Here is a 20,480-nt window from a genome sequence, read left to right on the forward strand (position 1 = left end):
TTGGGAGGGGGAGGGAAGTCAGTTATAGGAGGTTACCAGACTAGCACAATAAAATGCAGATTTAAGTCCTTGCCTTTGGCATTGATTAAGAGTTTCTAGAGAGAAGGTCATCTCCTTTCTTCTTCCTGGTACAGAGAGGGAGGCACCTTTTACAGATAGAGATTTACCTTACAAATGTAAATGTGTCCTAACAAAGGGCAAGTTCCATTCCTCAGATCCTCCTTCCCTGTCCCAGTGTATCAAAAGCAATCAACCTCAAATAATCCTGATGCCAAAGAGACATATCTTGGGGTGGCCAATTCCAGTCCCCCACAACGGGAAAGGCGAGAGAGCCATGTGGCCTGTTTGTTTAGGTTAAGCTCTAAGGAAGGGGTACGATTCAGGAGTGAGCCTTGTGGAGGATTGTGGGGAGCACAGTCTGAGCCAGAGGCTGGGCTAGCAGCATTCTGAGATGACAGTGAACACGTCAGCCAGAAATGCTCAGACTGGACCCCATTCTCAAGGGTTTGGTCAATGTCCTGGAGGCAAAAAGGAAGCTTTGAAGATTTCTGAGTGAGAAGTGACAGAATGAAAGAAGCATTTGACAGAGGTTTTAAGGATGATTCTCTCCCTTAACAAGTTATGTAAATAGGTTAGAGGAGACTAGAAATAGGCAAACTAGTGGAACTGCTCCCATTCATCCAGTTACTAATTCATTTAATAAACATTCGCAAACTGACATTGTTTAAATAATTTAGATCAAATTGTATTAATGGAAATTAAAATGAACACAGGCAAGTTGAGAGAGAAAGCAAAGCAAGGCTGTCCAAATTCAATTAAATCTAGAGGATGAAGGGCAATACTGAGAAAACAGCAAAGGAAACTAGGAAACACCGAGGTAGGGATGAGGGAGCAAGGCAAAAGATTTGCAAATTTACTGGATAATAAAAAGAGCCCAAGACACCGGTAAGATTACCAATCTCCCTACACTTGGGGAGGGAGCAAGCATGTTTAGGTCCTATTCAATACAACTCTATGCACTGGGTATTTTATTATTTAATGGATAATTTCCTTATGGTTAAAAAAGTAAAAGATGTAATGAAATCTCCCTCCTTGCTGGAGTATAATTATTCCCATTTCACCAGAGAGTAAACTGAGGCTCAGAATGGGAAACCAATTTGCTTCGGCACAGTAGGAAGTATCAAGTAGGGCTTGTCTCACTTAGTTTCTGTCCTACAGAAATGTTGCAGTCTGATAACAAAGCCTTTCTTTTTTGAAACAAAATTGCGACTGTCTGTAAATGGGGTTTAATAAAGCGCCTCACTGACCGGATGGGGCTCCGTCGGCCACCCCCATCCCTCCAGCCTCCTGGAGAGGCCAGATGTCTCCTCCCATAGCAACACAAAGCCACCTTTCTCTCGTCTGGCCAAGGCCTAGGCACCTGACAGGAAACCCAACAAAAGACTAGCGGTCCAGGGCCGCCGAAACTCGGCGGTGGGCCGGGAGCGCGCAGGCAGGGGCTACCCTGTCACCGCCGCGCCCCGCGGACACCGCCTGCCTCCTACACCGCTCCCGCGGCTCGTGCTCCGAGCATTCTGCCCAAGGGTGGATGACCGGGCCGCCACCGTCCTCCGGGGGAGGAAACACTAAGGGACCAGAAGCCAGTAAATCCGGCGGCGCGCGGGAGGCCCGGGCCAAGCCCCGCCCCCCGAGCCGCCCCTTCCGCTCGCGCCGGGGTGGGATCTGCGCGGCCGCCGGGATCCGCTCGGCCGCGGCCACGTTGTCTTGCGCGCCCCGAGCGCCCGGCTCCGCGAGCCCGAGCGGCGGAGCCTCCTTCGCGCAGCCGCTGCGCTCGGCGGGGCCGCGGGGTCCCCACGCTCCCTCGGCCGGGCCCCGCTGCCCGGTTCGAGCGCGCGGGCGCGTCTGGGATCCGGGCCCGGGAGGCGCCGCCCTCCGTCAGCGCCGCTCGCCTCCCGGCGCCGCCCGGAAGCAGCGAACGGGAGGGAGCGCGGCAGAGTTGGGCTCCGCTCAGAGCTGGGCGCCGGGGCCCATGCCCGTGCGCCCCCGCGGGCCCGCGCCATGGCCTCTGGGAGCGTGGCCGAGTGCTTGCAGCAGGAGACCACCTGCCCCGTGTGCCTGCAGTACTTTGCCGAGCCCATGATGCTCGACTGCGGCCACAACATCTGTTGCGCTTGCCTCGCCCGCTGCTGGGGCGCGGCGGAGACCAACGTGTCGTGCCCGCAGTGCCGGGAGACCTTCCCGCAGCGGCACATGCGGCCCAACCGGCACCTGGCCAACGTGACCCAGCTGGTGAAGCAGTTGCGCACCGAGCGGCCGTCGGGGCCCGGAGGCGAGATGGGCGTGTGCGAGAAACACCGCGAGCCCCTGAAGCTGTACTGCGAGGAGGACCAGATGCCCATCTGCGTGGTGTGCGACCGCTCCCGCGAGCACCGCGGCCACAGCGTGCTGCCGCTCGAGGAGGCGGTGGAGGGCTTCAAGGTGAGGGCCGGGCGCGCGGGCCGGGGAGGGGCAGGAGCGCGAGTCGGACAAAGGGAAGAGCGAGCCAAAGGGGCTTCCTTTTTTCCGCCTAGAAAATGGCTGAGCCGGACGTGTGGTTCCCAGCCGTCATTTCCTCTCTGTCCGCTCCAGAGCCTCGGCACTCAGATTTGGGAGGAAAACCTGTAGCTGATGAGGAAGCCAGAAGTCTCCCCACCCCCACTCTCCTTATGTGCCCCTAGGTTTGCCGGCTCACGAGCACATTATGCATAAAGACGGCCCCTGGAGACCCCTTTGACTGTATAAAAGATGTGAGTAAAACCACGTACACATCGACAAGATACAGAGACTCTCTTACTCCTGTTGGCTCCTAGATCTCAGACAAAACACACTCGCACCGCAACTGTCTGTATACACATCAAGCAGATGCTCATCACCTAGTCTATAAGCATTTCCTCGGTACTTCCCTGTTCTCCATCCTGTTCTGGAAGCTCACGGAAAGAACAGAGCTCTTTCCTGTTTGAGTCATTTAACCGCTCTGAAACTCATAGGAGATAAAATAGTTATTGTGAAGATTAAGTGAAATAAAATGTGTGGAGCTCTTTGTGAACTGTTGGACCAACAGACTCGCCCAGCTAAGCAATAACGTGGAAACAAAGTATTCAATATGAAACAGTTGTAAGGCAACATTCAAAGAGTGCGTGATGTGGTGTTATTTAGATATTTGAGGGCTGCGGGAATATGTACATGTTTAAGTGTGAGTACATTCATGCCTAATTAGTAAACTTAACTTTTACCGTGCTTTCTCATGTATTAGTTTACTCACACTGATGATAACCCTTGAGTAGTTGGGAAGGTGGTGTTTGCCCATGTCACATATGAGGAAAATAAGTCAGTTTCTCACTATGCGTCTGTGGAAGAGCTACAACTTAGCTTTCAGCTTCCTAGTCCAATCATCTTTCCACTAAGCCGCACAGTATCCTTCCAAGGGCAAGTAGGTGACCCACTGTTTAAGATACACACTAACTGCCAAAGGAGAGGTGTAGTGGCCCCTGTGCTCTGGTGATAACAGTGTGGTCCAGGGACAAGCTCTAACCACCGACTTGACATGTGAGTTGCATGTGTGATAAGCAGAATAGCCATGCTAATGTTAGGGTCTGCCTAATCTTGAACTGCTTAACTGTTTTTGTTCTCAGGAGCAAATCCATAACCAGCTGGACCACCTAAAACGAGTGAAAGACTTAAAGAAGAGGCGTCGGGCACAGGGGGAGCAGGCACGAGCTGAACTCTTGGTAAGGGTCATTGGAATTCACAGATTGCTGGTCACTCCTTCTTTATGAGGCTGTTACTTCCCTTAAGCTTTTCTAGCCAGGTCACCTAGAACTTCTTGGGGCAGGTAGAACAACCCCATATGGCAGTTGGGAACTCACTTGGAGAACGAAGGGATTCCCACATTTTTGGGGAAAGGATAGAAGATCGCGATTGGAACCCCTGGAGATCTGACCTATCAAAAATTTAACCTGCTAGCTTTGTGTAGATCAGAGCTGATATAGGTATAATTCTTGGATACAGTTAGCCTCCTTTGGTACCATTCTGCAGACAGTTGCTGACAGTGGCTTTGCATAAGGCCCGCTGTTGCTTCTCAGTGGGGTGTTAGCTTTCTTAAGGACACTTGAGTTCTGAACTTTTTTTTTTGTCTTTTTTATTTTTCCTTTTTCTCCCAAAGCCCCCCATACATAGTTGTGCATTTTTAGTTGTAGGTCCTTCTAGTTGGGGCATGTGGGATGCCACCTCAGCATGGCCTGATGAGCGGTGCCATGTCCCTGCCCAGGACTCAAACTGGTGAAACCCTGGGCTGTCGAAGCAGAGTGTACAAACTTAACGACTTGGGGGCCGGCCCGGTGGCGCAGCTGTTAAGTGCGCACATTTCACTTCGGTGGCCCAGGGTTTGCCAGTTCGGATCCTGGGTGCGGACATGGCACTGCTTGGCAAAAAGCCATGCTGTGGTAGGCATCCCACATATATAAAATAGAGGAAGATGGGCACGGATGTTAGCTCAGGGCCAGTCTTACTTAGCAAAAAGAGGAAGATTGGCAGCAGTTAGCTCAGGGCTAATCTTCCTCAAAAACAAAAAAACAAAAAACTTAACCACTTGGCCATGGGGCCGGCCCCTAGTTCTGAACTTCTTGCTTTGTTCCCTTCCTCTAGTTTCCTAAGGCCTTAGCAAGTGGCTGATGTACTAATTTATGATAGGTACATTTGGGAGTTTTGTTTCAAAAAACCAAAAAGCGCAGAGGCTTTTATAACATAATACTTATATCTTCACCACCTAGGTTTTTAAGCCTCATTTTTTGAACAATAAATAAAATACTACAAATTCCTACCCATTAGAGGTATTTGCATCTAAAAAGCAAACTCTTAGACTAGCATTGTCTTGTGAGAAATTTTGTCAGTTCTGGCCAGAGTGTAGTCAAGAACTTTGGGACGTGGAACTTATTCCCGTGATGCCCTCAGATCCCACCACTTGTTCTGCTCACACAACCTGCTGTGACGTCAGATCCCCTTGCTTGAAAATAGATCTGATGGATGGAGAATCTTCTCAGTGACCCTGAATGGACTCAGACCATTATGCACAACTGTATCCTCTGTGGGAAGATTGTCAAAGAAGGGAGACAGCCTTTCTCTCAGAATCAGGGCACCTGACATACTTCTTGGCTCTGACACTAGCCACTTGGATAGATAGAGAGGGTAATACAGCCTCTCTGGGCCTCGGTTTCCTCATCTGCGAAGTGGGTAGGTTGGACTAAATTTGTGGTTCTTCAGCAAGGCTAGCACCACTCTCTCCTCCCCTCCAATGGTGTGTGGGTGTTTCTTTGGTTGTCACTTGAGGAATCAATTGATTGGGGAGGGTGGGGCAGGGCTGCTGAATGTCCTGCAATGCAAGAAACAGTCCCATGCCAGGCAGAATTCTCCCTACCAGGGTGCCAGCAGCACCGCCATTGAGAAACACCAAATTAGTTGATGTTTAAGATCTCTTTCAGCTTTAATTTTCCATTTCTAAGATTATATTGTATCGTTTATACCTTTGAAAGACTTATCCAGCTGAGAAGTATGAGCTTATGAAAAGGATTTACAAATAAAGGTATGTGTGCATCACTATGTTGCACAGTAAATGCTTAAGAAGGGTGGTTAGAGGGATGGTTAGTTGGGGAAGGTTCTCAGGAGGAGATGAGTTTGGAACAAGTGTCAGCAAACTTTCTATAAAGGACCAGATAGTAAATATTTTTGGTTTTTTGGCCCATATCATCTCTGTCACAATTACTCAACTCTGCTCTTGTAGCTCAAAAGCAGCGAGGAACAATGTGTAAATGATAAGTGTGGCTATGTCCCAATAAAGCTTTACTCCAAGGGAGTTTGCTGACCCTTTGTTTAGTACAAAGTGTTAATAGAATCCGGTCAGTGGGAGGTGGGGTACAGAAGGAAGGGGCAGACAAGCTTTGGCAAGCAAATCTGCTCCAAGAGGGAACCACGCCCAAAGCCAGTGGGATAGGGCAGTTGATGAACACCTTTGAAGGCCAGATAGAGGCTGTGGGTTACATGTGAATTGCCTAAGGGAACTGGTGAAAGTTATTACGCGAGGATTGCTGTAGAAATTCTGCTTAAGTGTTCCAGACCATCCTCCACAGAGCACATAGCTGACCTAACCGTGTCACTTCTGTGTGTGACAGTCTTTTGTTGCTCCCAGTTGCAATAAAGTCCTTGCCCATTAGCCTGCCGGGCAAGATCTGCTCTGATCTCTTCTTACCTTTTCTGGCCACTTCCCTCAGCACTCATGTGCTGCAGCCAAACAGAACCGTTTGTCTTGTCTCCCCACTCCTTTGCCCATGACATTTCTTCTGCTTGGAAAGCTGACCTGCTCTTTGAAGTCATGGTGAACTCCTGTTCATCCTGCAAGACTCTGAACATTGCTTCTGTGAAGGATGTACCAGCTTCTCCCTCTGCAGGCTGTCACCTTATCCTTAATTATCCATCCATGATTACATGTATCACATGAACCTCTCACTTTGACTGAGTTCTTTGAAGGCGGAGACCGTGTCTTAATTATCGCTGGGGTAATTCAGTTCCTGGCCATTATATATCTAGTCACTAATGACTGGAAAAAATGAGTGAGTGGAAAAGGTGCTTGTTTGAGTACACTGGGGTGAAATGATGAAGTCTTTTGGTGGGTAGTCAGGGGAGGGGATGTGAAAGGCTCTAGAAGTGAGTCTCCTCGTTTCACTGCCCTTCCCTGTCATCTGCACAGAGCCTGACCCAGATGGAGAGGGAGAAGATTGTTTGGGAGTTTGAGCAGCTGTATCACTCCTTGAAGGAGCATGAGTATCGCCTCCTGGCCCGCCTGGAGGAGCTGGACTTGGCCATCTACAACAGCATCAATGGCGCCATCACCCAGTTCTCCTGCAACATCTCCCACCTCAGCAGCCTGATTGCCCAGCTAGAAGAGAAGCAGCAGCAGCCCACCAGGGAGCTCCTGCAGGTAAGGCTTAGAGTGCCCTGTCAGGATGCTTCTGCTAAAAAGCCTCCTTTCTCTCTTTGCCAGGAAGTGTCCAGGGCCCTACTCCCTTGTTAACTCTGTGGGAGAACCAGGGACTTGCCAAGCTCTCTATTTGGCAATTTGGAGGGAAAACATGTACACTAGAAGCTCTGGTTGACATGACTTGGATCAGTCAGTTGTGTTGACTCTTGGAAAGGGCAAAGGGAAAACCTAATGTCCAGGCCTGTCCTGCACTGACAAATGGTGTGATCACAGGCAAGGCTCTTGACCTCTCTGGGCCTCATTTGCTCATTATGAAATGAGGAATTTGGCCCACATGCCATTTAAAGACGCTCTTCACTTCAGGATACTGTAGCTTTAAAACATACATGTGCTTTACCATAGCCACGAAACAGCAAGCACTGAGCAGGAGCTGTCAGCCCAAGCAGTCCTGTGATTTCACCTTGCTAGTGCAGGTGGTTAAGCTGCAGTAGATCTCACCCGGCAAGACCACAGGGAATGAGCTACGGCCTGTCTGTCATTTGTTCATTCGGTGCATATGAATTGTGTGTTCTGGGTCAGGCACCATTCTAGGCACTGGGATTAAGTGGTGAATAAGCTCTCCTGAAATTTATCTCCTAATGTCAAGATCAGACAATAAAGAAGTGGACAAACAAGTATAAGTACCATTAAAAAAGGGAAGATGGGATAGGGCAAGAGTCAGCAAATTATGGCCCACCACCTTTTTCTGTGGGTCTTGTGAGCTAAGTATGGTTTTTACAGTTTTAAATGGTTAGGAAAAAATGTTAACATTCAGAAGAATGTTATTTCATGATACATGAAATTATATAAAATTCAAATTTCGTTGTCCATACATTTTTGTTGGAACGTAGCCATGCTCATTCGTTATATATTACCTATCGTTACGTCTCCACTACGACAGCAGAGTTGAGTAGTTACAACAGCAACTGTATGGCCCATAACACTGAAAATATTTACTGTCTGGCCTTTTGAGAAAAAGTTTACCGACTCCTGCTTTAGACTAATGAGAAGAAGGCCTAGTTTTGAGCCTTAATGAACGCCAATATTTAATTGCCAAGGAGAGAAGGAAGAGCTTGCAAAAGGAACAGTTGACCAGAGAGGCAGAATGTGAGCAGGAAGGAAGAATGTTTCAGGAAGAAGGGAGTAGACAACAGAGTCTTATGCAGTTGTGGTGAAATAATATGAGGGCTGATATCCATTTAGTTTAAAACATGGGCATCATTGATGACCTTAAGTAGAATGGCCACAGTGGAACAATTCAGGCAGAAGCCACATTGGTGAGAGTTGTGACTGGGTAGGGTGAATGGAGATTTCAAGAGTAGATGACTATTTCAAGAAGTAAGTCTGTGGAGGAGATGTAAGAAAATCCTTGGAGATGAGGTAGCATTGTGGGCCTTCATGGGGAGGGGATGCTTAAAGAAACTGGCTAAACATATTTTATAAGACTATGTGGGAGGAGAGCCTGTGTTGTAAGGATCCAGGTGAGGAAAATCACTGAAGCTGTAAGGATGTTGAGCTAATCACTAACGTGCTGTTCCTGAGAAGGCAGAAGGAAAGGGAACTAAGGCACGTGTGCTGGAGTTACTTTTGGAAGATCCTCTGTTGTATGGGAAAAAAGGAGGGTGGGGGAAGGTAGATGCAGGCAGGTTGTGAGGTGTGGTAGCAAAACCTCGTGGCTTTTGTTCTCGTTTAAAGTTGGAAAGCAGGATCGTCTGCTGCCTTTGAGCAGGGGTTAGGGAAAATATGAGCTTTGAAGAACATGGGAAAGTTCTGACATTATTGTTTCAAAGAGTGTGGGAAAGCCAGTTGGTTCGTGAGACATAGTAGGAATGGTCAGTGAATGTCAGTTTACACTGGGACCGGTCTGCCCTGTTGTGTGACTTTCACATCTGCTTTGTTTTCTCAGGCCATGAGTGCTCTGGTGCAGGCACAGGGAAAACAGGTAGTTGGGCTCATCCAGGATTAGGGCTTTGCAAGATGGACTTGATGTTTTTGTTTCATTTCTTGTTTTTTTTATTGTGATAAAATATACATAACATACATTCACCATTTCAACCATTTCGAAGTGTGCAACTCAGTGCAACCATCATAGCTATGTAGTTCCAGAACACTTTCATCACCTCAAAAGGAGACTTCAGACCCATTAACAGTCACTCTTTATTCTTTTCTACCTGCTGGCAATCACTAATCTGCTATGTGTCTCTGGGTTTACCTGTTCTGGATATTTGATATAAGTGGACTTATACAATATGTGGCCTTTTTGTGTCTGGCTGCTTTCACTTGGCATACTTTTTTCAAGGTTTATCCTTGTTGTAGCACATATCAGAACTTCATTTTTTTACGGCTGAATAATACTCCATTGTGTGGATATATACCACATTTTGTTTATACATTCATGGGTTGATGGACATTTGGTTTGTTTCTACCTTTTGGCTATTTTGTAAATAGCGCGGCTAAGACCATTAACAATATGAAATGCTTCACCAATTGATGCATTATCTGTGTGCAGGGGCCGTGCTAAACATCCATACATGGTTCCAATTTGAGAATATCTGTTGCCAAAGTGAGTAGTAGAGGTTTTAAAACTTATTATTTGATTATTATTTTTTTTTTGAGGAAGATTAGCCCTGAGTTAACATCTGCCGCCAATCCTCCTCTTTTTGCTGAGGAAGGCTGGCCCTGAGCTAACATCTGTGCCCATCTTCCTCTACTTTGTATGTGGGACGCCTGCCACAGCATGGCTTGACAAGCGGTGCATAGGTCCGTACCAAGGATCCAAACCCAGGCTGCCGAAGCGGAATGTGCGAACTTAACCACTGCACCACCAGGCTGGCCCCAAAACATTTTTTTTAAGGTAGAAAGTATTTGCAAGAGTACGTTTGAGCAGGTGGACAATGAAATCAAAACTGGATGATGAGGAAAGTGGGGAAAGGAAGAGAGCTCATTGACTCCATGGGGGAGAGGGTCTTGATCATTATCAAAGAGTGGTTATGGTGGAAGTCATTCGAAAAGCAAGCTGAATCTTACTTACTGGGGAAATATTGGAGGCATTCTCACTGAGATGAGGATCAGGCCACGATGCCCACTATTGTCTACCTCTGTTTACATTGCATTGGAGGTTTAACCAATTTAGTTAGATACGAGAAAACGATTATAAGCATAAGAGTTAGAAAAGAAGTTGATCTTATTTGGAGAAGATATGAAACATAATTGTAAAATAAAGCATCAGTGATGAAAGTAATTAAAGAATTCAGCAAGGCAGTAGGATATAAGATTAGCATACAGAGATGAGCAGCCTTTGTTTGCACAGATAACAGCCACTGGAAGACATATTAGAAAAGAATACCTCATTTCCAGTTACAAAAAAAAAAAGATAAAATGCCTAGGAAACTTAAATAAACTTATAAGAAATGTATGAAAGCCTGTGAGGAGACAATTATAAAACGCTTCTGAAAGATACAAAATAGGCTTGAGCTAAGAAAAAGACATCCCTTGTTCTTAGACATCTCAACATCGTCAGGGTGTCAGTTCTTCATAAGTTAATTTATAAACTTAAATGCAATCCCAATTAAAAATACAACACATTTTTTTTCTGGAGCCAGACAAATTGATAGTAAAGTTCAGATAGAAAAATAAGCACATAAGAATAGCTAGGCAACACTGAGAAAGAAGAGCTATGAGGTAGGAACTGGCCCTATTAGATGTTAAAACATATTACAAAGCTTGTATAATTAAAGCAGTTAAAGGAAAGAACACAACCACATTGTAACCAGTCAGAAGACCACTGTCAAATTCAAAGAACATATTGCAACAAATATCGCTAATAGAAATAATGTATTAAGAACTCTTAAAAATTGAGAGGAGGGAAAAGACATTCTGTAGACAAATGATCAAAAGACATGAACACTGGGGCCAGCCTGGTGGTGCAGCAGTTGAATTTGCACATTTCTGCCTTGGTGGCCCAGGGTCTGCCGATTTGGATCCCGAGTGCAGACATGGCACCACTCATCAAGCCCTGCTGTGGCAGGCATCCCACATATAAGGTGGAGGAAGATGGGCACAGATGTTAGCTCAGGGCCAGTCTGCTTCAGCAAAAAGAGGAGGATTGGCAGCAGATGTTAGCTCAGGGCTGATCTTCCTAAAAAAAAAAAAAAGACATGAACAAACAAGTTGCAAAAGAAATATAAAATTGGACCATGAACTTGTGAAAAAAGTTCTATTGTACTTATCTTCTTTTAATAATAAGAGATGCAGGTTAAAAGCACACTAAAATATCCTGTCTAAGAAAATAGCAAAATTTTCTTAATTCAATGCACTGTTAGCAAAGATATGGAAGAGACAATCTTAGTGAGAATGCAAATCATTTGGCAGTATTTAACAAAACTACATATGCAGTTAGACTTTGACCAAGAATCCTTCTAGGAATTTACCTTGAAGATAATTCCTGAGTATGAAAATATGTACAAAAATAGCTATGTGCAAGGTTACTTGATGTTACAAATGTAACGTTTGTTTATAATTGCAAAATATTGGAAACAACTCAACTTCCAAACCTAGAAGATTAGTTAAATCAGTTATGCACGTGCACCCACATGGAATGGAATGCTATGCAACTGTAAAAAAGAATAAGGAAGATACTTATGAAAGGATATAGCGTGGTTTGCAGGATGTATTGTTAAGTGAAAAAACCGAAGCGCAAAATATAAAGTATACTACTTTCTGTGTAAGAAAAGAGATAGTTGGAAAATACATGTATCTGCTTATTTTTCCAAAGGCAACACTGCAAGTATAAACCAGAAAATTACAATTCATTGAATAAGAATCCATGAGTCCATACAAATAGTAAGTAAGAAGACAGAATTTGTCCTTCTAATAGAATGTTGACTAAGTAATATGGGAGGAATTTTGAAGTTAGAAAATAACCATTTAAGGAGCTGCCTCCATGGCTGAGTGGTTAAGTTTGCATGCTCTGCTTCGGCAGCCAAGGGTTTTGCCAGTTCAAATCCTGGGTGCAGACATGGCACTGCTCATCAAGCCATGCTGAGGTGGCATCCCACATGCCACAACTAGAAGGACCCACAACTAAAAAAAATAATAGACAACTGTGTACTGGGGCGCTTTGGGAGAAAAAGGAAAAATAATTTAAAAAATAAAGAAATAAAAATAACCATTTGGCAACCATTATTGTAAAAATTAATTCAGACAATAATTATCGATGGATGTGAAATCTAAGGGGGGAAGTTTGATAACAATTAGAATATTAACATAATTTCAAAGTATCACTTTTAGGCTAATTATTAATTATAAAAGGAAAAATAGTAGCTATATAGTGATCAAAATGTCACCACTAAGTGGCAGGGGAATATCATGTACCTTTAGGAGGACACAACATAAACTAGTCAAAGATGATACAGCCTGAATTTAATCAGGAGGGCTTGAGGGGAATATCTGACAAACCCAAATGGAGGGACATTCTATAAAATAACTAGCCTGTATTAAGCCAATATCAGTGTCACGAAAGACAAATCAATGCTAAGGAACTGTGGCAGATTAAAGATACATGTCATGATAACTAACTGCAATGAAGGATCCTGGATTACCTGAGGAGGGAGGGGACTAGCTGTAAAGAACATTATTAAGACAGTTGATTAAATTAGAATCTGGACTGTGGGTTAGATAAATGTATCAATGTTTAACTTCCTGAGTTTGATAACTGCACTGTAGTTACGTAAGAAAATGTACTTGTTCTTAGGAAACCCACCCAGAAGTCTAAAGGGGTAAAGGAATATAATGTAAACAAGGATCTCTCATGATTCTGAAGATCAATATGTTTATAATCATCTGGTAAGTCTGGGAAAAGAGTATACAGGAGCTCTTTGTACTAGCAGATTTTCTGTGTATTTGAAATTATTTCACAGTAAAAAGTCAAAGAAAGCAAGCTAGACAAATATGCAGTTGTGTTCCAACGGTGGGATGCTTGAGCTAGTAAACTTGAAGTCATGAGATCCTTGACTAATAGTCCAGGAGGACATAGGAAGTGCTCATGTACCAAACAGTGTGCATCCCAGTTCCTCTGTCTGATTTTTAGCTCCTTGACTGTGAGTTGTGTTCCTTGTCTCCCTGGTTTCTCCCAGGAGGGCCAGCCCATAGTTGGGTTTTCTGCTAACTTCTGTGAAAGAAAACTGAAGTTATGAATGACTTCTCATGGTTATCCTTTTCCTCTCTCTTGTAGGACATCGGGGACACATTGAGCAGGTACAGTTTTCTCTCTCCTCACTGTTAAATCAAGCACGGGAAGACTATTTCCCTCATACTTATAAATCCTGAAAGCAGCCCACAGCTTGAGATGGACATCTTAACAGATTGACACATATCTGCCTGTCCCTGAACTGAGTCACTAGTGTGCAAAGAGCTAGACAGACCACAGCTCTTCTCAGTAAAACTCAGGAGTTACTTAACAGTGTGAGGATGAGGGGGTGGAGTAGGGGCCTCATTTGGGAGGATGCTGCTGATTTACGAGGACACTTCTATGGAGAAGGTGGAGACTTACAGGGACTTGGGCAAAGTGCAAGGGTATCTTAGGGTTATTGCTTCTAAAGCATTTCGGAATCCTTTCTCTCTTCTCTCTCTCTCTCTTTTTCTGTAATGGGGAAAGCATGGCCTAAGAGAAGTGTGACCAGCTTAGAGTTGTAGAATTAGCGATGAGTTACCTGGATCCTGGCTGTTCTCTTTATTTCTCTACTGTATCATCAGATAGAAAGTGAGGAAGAGTTCCCTGGGAGTTGGGACCTGGCAGAGCAGGGAGAGCTCAGAGTGGGCAAGAAGCCAAGGCTAAGTTGTGTTTGCAGGGCAGATGGCAAAGGCAAACGGAATAAGCCTTGGGAACATGTTTGGTCCAGGAGTGCCCACCGGCGTGGAGACTGACTTTGAGGGAGCTAAACTTTGAAGCTGATTAAAATCCTGAATGGTGAAAACCTGCTAGAGGAAATACAGCTTGACTATGTGGGAACATTTGAGGAGATGAGGGGGCCCTCTTACATGGGGTAGGTTGGCTAGGAGGGCTATGTGGATAGAACTGTGTTGACACAATTCTTGTGTTGAGTGCCCCTGGGAGGGAAATGAATTGGAGCTTGTGCTAGTCCCACCAGATGACCCCAGCAGTTGCTGCCTTTACTTGCTGCTTTTACTTTTTGACACTAGTCTGGTCTGACCTAACATCAGGAGATAGATCCTGCAGATCCTAGCATTTTGTGTCATTAAGGGTTGGGTTTTGGCTATATGATATGGGAAACCCAAAACTACATTGGCTTCAGGCTTAAACATAATAAAAATTTTTATCACCATATAAGAAATGTGTAAGTAGGTAGCCCAGGACTGGTATGGGGGCTCCAGTGGTCATCAGCCTCTCAGGTTTCTTTCCGTTCACTCTTCTGCCGTCTCTGAGATATGGTCCTCCTTCTTAGAGTCCAAGGTAGTTGCTAGAATGCCCACCAGCAACAAGGAGATAAGTCACATCACATTCCTTTTTAAGCAGATTTCCCAATTACTATGAGATACTTCTTTCTTCTCATTGGCCATAACTCAGTCACAGGGTCACATCTAGACTGGGCAGCCATGAACCCAGTAAAATTTGGAAGATGGGAGAAGGGGTGTTGGGTAGGCAACTAGCAATCTGTTTTTGCCATTGACTGCATGACAGGGGTAGGTAATTGGGTATTGTCCAGAGAGTACCTATCTGTCTGAAGATATCGTTCTCACCATTTTGGGAACCCGAGGATTCTGGGTCGTTGCCCACCATAAATATCAAGGACTTTGTCATGGAATCTTGCTTTCTGGCAAGGTCAGCCTTATAGTCAATTTAATTCAGTAAACCTTTTTGAGGACATACCATTTGGAAAGCCATGAGCTAGGTGCTGTGGGGGATATGAAAATGAGTAAGATGTCTCCTTTGTTCTAGTCTAGAGAATCCTAGTCCAGGAGGAGAATAGGGTAAAAGCTGTAGTGGCTGCTTTTAAAGACTGTCTACCTGTATTGGCCAGTTTAGCCCAGGCTTTGTCCTGGCCCCTGGAAGGTGGTAGAGTTGGGAGACGGATTCACTCATGTTTTTTTTTTAAACTTAGAGCTGAAAGAATCAGGATCCCTGAGCCCTGGATCACACCTCCAGATCTGCAAGAGAAAATCCACATTTTTGCCCAAAAGTGTCTGTTCTTGACCGAGAGTCTGAAGCAGTTCACAGGTAATGTGAAAAGAGGGATCCATGAGGGGAAATGGATTATACTCTGAATATCTGTGTATTGCCTGAGAGAATATATTTTCCAGGCAGATAGTGGGATGCAAACTGAATATCTTCTTTTCTCCCCTTAGAAAAAATGCAGTCAGATATGGAGAAAATCCAAGGTAAATTTATCTGCTTAATGGGTTTTTGATGTTGAAGTTTTCCTGGGAAGATGAACATCTGCATTAAGTGTGGGAAAATGGGAAAGGGTGGTACCCCCTGGCCAGCCTTCCCTCATAGTTTATATCTTCCTTTTTGTTTTGTTCATTTTTTCAGTTAAGAGCCTCTTGTTTCAATTTGAAGTCTTTTTAACTAAAGGCACTCAGTTCTTAGTCTGATTATGGGGGTAATCTCTGATAATTTTCTGTGGTATGTATGCTAAAACTGTATTTGCATTGTATTTTTTCAGATACATACTTTTCTTGGCATTTAGCAACATATTTAGGGGACACTCACGTGTCCTACACAAGCAGAACAAGTAGAGAGAAGCTCCACTTAATGCCATGGATAATACCAGAAGTGTTAGTTCAGACATGAATTTCCTTGATCTGGCGCTCATTTATTTTCCTTCTCTTCTCCTGCCACTGAAAAGGCTCACTGAGAACATATCTGTGAAAATGCTCTGTCGACCGTAAAGTGCCTTTTAAGTGAATGGTCTTGTTTGCCCTAGCATGGTAGTGGGTGTCACTTGAGCCACCCAGTCCCTACAATAGAGGTGGCTTACAGAAGCCAAGAGTTGTGTATGATGTAGACTTGGAACCGTGTTTCCTCCTGCAGAGCCAGCTGGCCCACTGAAGGGTGGAATCCTTGATTTTGGCTCCATTTGATGTCATATGCTACCAATCTCAGACATGTGGTTATCCTTCTACCCAAAGTTCCCAATTCCTCTTCCCTTAAAGCTCTTGCCTGGATGATGGCATGATACACTGTATGAAGAAATCAGTGCATGGCTGATGACGGGTTCTGGGGTGTCTAATGGAGATCTCTGTTTTATGATGACTCTAACTAAAGCTCCCTCAGTTAGGTATTTCCTGGAAATACTCATATGATTTCCATAACTTCTTTTCTCTTTTGTTCTTTCAGAATTGAGAGAGGCTCAATTATACTCAGGTAGGTGATAAGAGACAAAAACGTATGGGAAAAGGTGTAAAAATCCTTATGAACTAGCTACCACTGTGAATGATTTTGGATATTGCCTAAATTTGAATCCTTTAGGTTACATGTGTAAAAATGATAAACAGCAACCAAAAAAAAACATTGGTTCTTTCTGTGTGTTTATAATATCTTTGCCTCTTAAAATGCCTCAGAGTTGGAGCCATGGACCTTTGAAATAGGAGGAAATCAAGCTCAGGTGCTGTGAAGGTTTATAGAGTGGAAACAGCAGTTCCCAAAAAGTACAACACTGTTAGTACACAGCTCTGCCGTGGGGGCAGTGTGTGGTTTTCAGAAAGAGTCATCCTTCCAAAAAGATTGATTGAACTCAAGTCTTTTGCTGAGTGCCAGGGAGAGTCTGGGAATCTTGTGTCATTGCATCTCTGTGCCTCAGGGCGAGGCCTGAAACTCCCCTACTCCTTGACCCTCACCTTCACCTAAGGTTCAGAGAGACTGGGTAAGTCTGTGATCCCAGAGGTACTTGAATCTGAGATGTGTACTTTCCATAGTCACATGACCACCTTCTGTTGCATGGAGTCCTCTTCGTGAAGAGAGAGATTCTACATACAACAGGTCTTTTTTTGTGTGTGTGTGAAGAAGATTCATCCTGAGCTAACATCCATTGCCAATCCTCCTCTTTTTTTTTTTTGCTTGAGGAACATTAGCCCTGAGCTAACATCTGTGCCAATCTTCCTCTACTTTGTATGTGGGATGCCTCCACAGCATGACTGATGAGTGGAGTAGGTCTGCACCCGGGATCCGAACCTGCGAACCCGGGCCGCCGAAGCGGAGCGCACAGAACTTTAACCGCTAGGCCACGGGGCTGGCCCCACAACAGGTCTTCTTTCATTGGTGTCCACTGGCTGTAATCCATATTTAATTCTTTCAACAAATGCTAATTGAATATCTTGCTTATGTCCTCACTGTCTAACAGTGTACAGGGTAGTGTAGGGGGAAGAAAAGAGCGTAAGACACTGTACTACCCTTGGAGTTTAGTGTCTGGTTGAAGGTATGAGATATAATCTTGATAAGAGAAAAAGATGGGCAACTGTTGTGACAGATTTTTGAACCAAGAACGGAGCATCACCTCTACCAGTTGCCTGTGATGAACCTTTGGTGGGAGTCATTTAGCCTGCCTGAGCTTTGGGTTGGAGGGATAACGTTTGGGACTCTTCCTCATGAACAAGATGTGAAGAGCAAATGAGAGAATATATATCAGTGCTTTTAAAGCAGGAAAACACCACGTGATTGCTAGTTGCTGTAATACAAATACTGGAATACAGGACATGGGTGATACACAGTTTTGGATTTAAGAGAGGGCTAGTGTAATGGCTTGGGCTAGTTAACAACTACTTTTTGAGGAAGATGTGGGTCTTGCACTGGACATTAGAAGAAGATGAATAGGGTTTGTTGTGTTGAGTAAAGATCCCATGGAATGGAGGATATAAAAGAGTGATTTGAATGGTGGTCAAATTGGTATATGTTCCCAAACTCTATCTACAGTTCCTAAGTCCTAAAACTCTGAATTTATGTGAGACTGTTTAGAGTCTTTATCCCATGTAACATATCCTGTGTGAACATTCATGTGTTTTCACCGCACATCTATTGATACTTGATTATAGAGTGCTGTGCTACACCCTGCCTGCCTAAATTCTATGATAGTCTGAATTCTGTGAAACTTCCAGCTCCTGAGGCTTTCAGATTAAGGGATTGGACACATGTAAGACAACCTCAAATTCAGTTTATAATGGATATTGTAGCATAAGATGTGAAAGAAAGCAAATAGAGGCAGAATTTCAGTACTTTCAATATATCCTGCCTAAAAAAGGTAACCAGCTAATCCAAACAGTAATTTTTGGAATGTCAATTTCAGGATGTATTTCATCATAAGATGAATGCAGCCCATATTGGGGAGCTCTTACTCTTGTTAAGGAGGTAGGAGAAAAGCTGGATGTTCTAGAGTGGGCTCTTCTGGCCCTTGGCTGACCCTCCTCTTTCCCTCCTCTTTCCCTCTTTGTCTTTGCAGTGGATGTGACTCTGGACCCAGACACGGCCTACCCCAGCCTGATCCTCTCTGATAATCTGCGCCAAGTGCGGTACAGTTACCTCCAGCAAGACCTGCCCGACAACCCTGAGCGGTTCAATCTGTTTCCCTGTGTCTTGGGCTCTCCATGCTTCATCGCTGGGAGACATTATTGGGAGGTAGAGGTGGGAGATAAAGCCAAGTGGACCATAGGTGTCTGTGAAGACTCGGTGTGCAGAAAAGGTGGAGTAACCTCAGCCCCCCAGAATGGATTCTGGGCAGTGTCCTTGTGGTATGGGAAAGAATACTGGGCTCTTACCTCCCCAATGACTGCCCTTCCCCTGCGGACCCCTCTCCAGCGGGTAGGGATTTTCTTGGACTATGATGCTGGCGAGGTCTCTTTCTACAACGTGACAGAGAGGTGTCACACCTTTACTTTCTCTCATGCTACCTTTTGTGGGCCTGTCCGGCCCTACTTCAGTCTGAGTTACTCGGGAGGGAAGAGCGCAGCTCCTCTGATCATCTGCCCCATGAGTGGGATTGATGGGTTTTCTGGCCATGTTGGGAATCATGGTCACTCCATGGAGACCTCCCCTTGAAGAGGTGAACTCAGGCCAAAAGGGCTGTTGGCCATTCTCCTACCCCAGGCATAAGGCATCTTGTTGCCTTGCCTGCCACTTCCTGTCCATCACAGCTGGATATCCTTACCACTTTCCATGCCACTACAGTGGAGACAGGATGTCCATGTTCTCTGCCATCCTCTCCCTTCCCATGAAAATTGTGAGATGTAATGAGAAGTATCAAGATTTACCCAGAAATAAAAACCAGATTCCACCTCCAGTGTTTTCACACTTTTTGGTGTTACACACATTACTGGAGGGGATAAAGAATATGGATAATCTTTGGATTTGGAGAGCCATTCAAGATACTTAACACCTTGGTTCAGCCTGGCTTCCTATGGTTCAGCCCCACATAGTCATCATGGGTATTTGCTGTCATTTCTGGACTGGGGCTTCTTTCTAGGAACCTAGAGTGGAACTACAAGGCCCTGTTAGCATGGCTCCCTTTATCCCAGTTTTTCCTTCTGGGAATAGTACCTCCCCCCTGATTCCCAATCTGCCATAGTTTTATTAACTCCATTAAAGAAGCCTATATGTGTTTTGATTAGTTACAGTTATTTTCCAATAATGGTGGGAAATGGCCCCACCTCTGTTATGAGATAATGTTCTAATCAATGTGCTCTTTGCTGAGGGCTTTGTCAGCTCCCTTCATTCTAATGAAAGGTGTATCTTGGTGCTGGATGCATACCATCCAGGATAATTTTCTGCCCAACACCATCCCTTGTCCCTAGATACGCTCCCACTCCATTTGTGGACTGACAGTCAGTCATACACCATCCCTGGAAGGATTCTGGGGCAGAATTCCAGGGATTCATTGACTTTTTGCCTCCTTTAATCCATCTTATTTGAGGATGAGGGAATTGACCTTCCTAATGCGTGTACCATCAAGGGGCAGTTCCATTCCCATGGCCTTTGGATCACTAGGCATTCTGAAGTCAGAAGGCTAAGGCAGATTACTTTGAGCAAGCTCCTGTGATGGTTCTTAGTCCTGCTTCTCTTTGGGTACATGCCCCTCTGTTTGAAAATAAAGTGAGTATGGATGTTGTTTACATTGTTGTTGTTTTCCGGGTCTTAGTAGGTTTGGGTTCATAGATGTTGGAGGAGAGGGGAAATGGTTAATGGTGTTTGATTTCCTCATGGGTCGAGAATCCCATTCTGGCCAATATTTTACTTCCAACTGGACAATAAGACTACTTTCTCGATACCATGTCACTACTTTCTAATGGGGCCAAGAAAGTAGTGTTGGACGTCCACAGCCTATAGCTCTGTATTGATTAATCCTGTAACTTTATTAGGAAAGTGTTCTCTCAAGTCCTTTTTCTAACTGGCAGTGGGGTAATGCAGCAATGCTCGGCATAGATC

At 44.8% G+C, this 20,480-nt stretch overlaps 1 protein-coding gene and 1 non-coding gene across 2 annotated transcripts; one reads left to right on the forward strand and one right to left on the reverse strand.

Moving 5' to 3' along the window:
- Window positions 1–1,717: 1,717 nt before the first annotated feature.
- On the forward strand, window positions 1,718–20,167 carry TRIM27 (tripartite motif containing 27). Its single transcript, XM_046640232.1, has 8 exons — window positions 1,718–2,478; window positions 3,672–3,767; window positions 6,779–7,009; window positions 13,281–13,303; window positions 15,169–15,284; window positions 15,413–15,445; window positions 16,407–16,433; window positions 18,502–20,167. Exons 1-8 carry the CDS (start codon window positions 2,059–2,061, stop codon window positions 19,095–19,097), a joined length of 1,542 nt encoding a protein of 513 aa, XP_046496188.1. The 5' UTR covers window positions 1,718–2,058; the 3' UTR covers window positions 19,098–20,167.
- Window positions 9,513–9,619, reverse strand: LOC124227496 (U6 spliceosomal RNA). Its single transcript, XR_006885504.1, has one exon. It is a non-coding gene; the product is annotated as a U6 spliceosomal RNA (small nuclear RNA).
- Window positions 20,168–20,480: the final 313 nt, after the last annotated feature.

This window comes from Equus quagga, chromosome 15, assembly GCF_021613505.1.
Source record: "Equus quagga isolate Etosha38 chromosome 15, UCLA_HA_Equagga_1.0, whole genome shotgun sequence".
Lineage (NCBI taxonomy): Eukaryota > Metazoa > Chordata > Mammalia > Perissodactyla > Equidae > Equus > Equus quagga.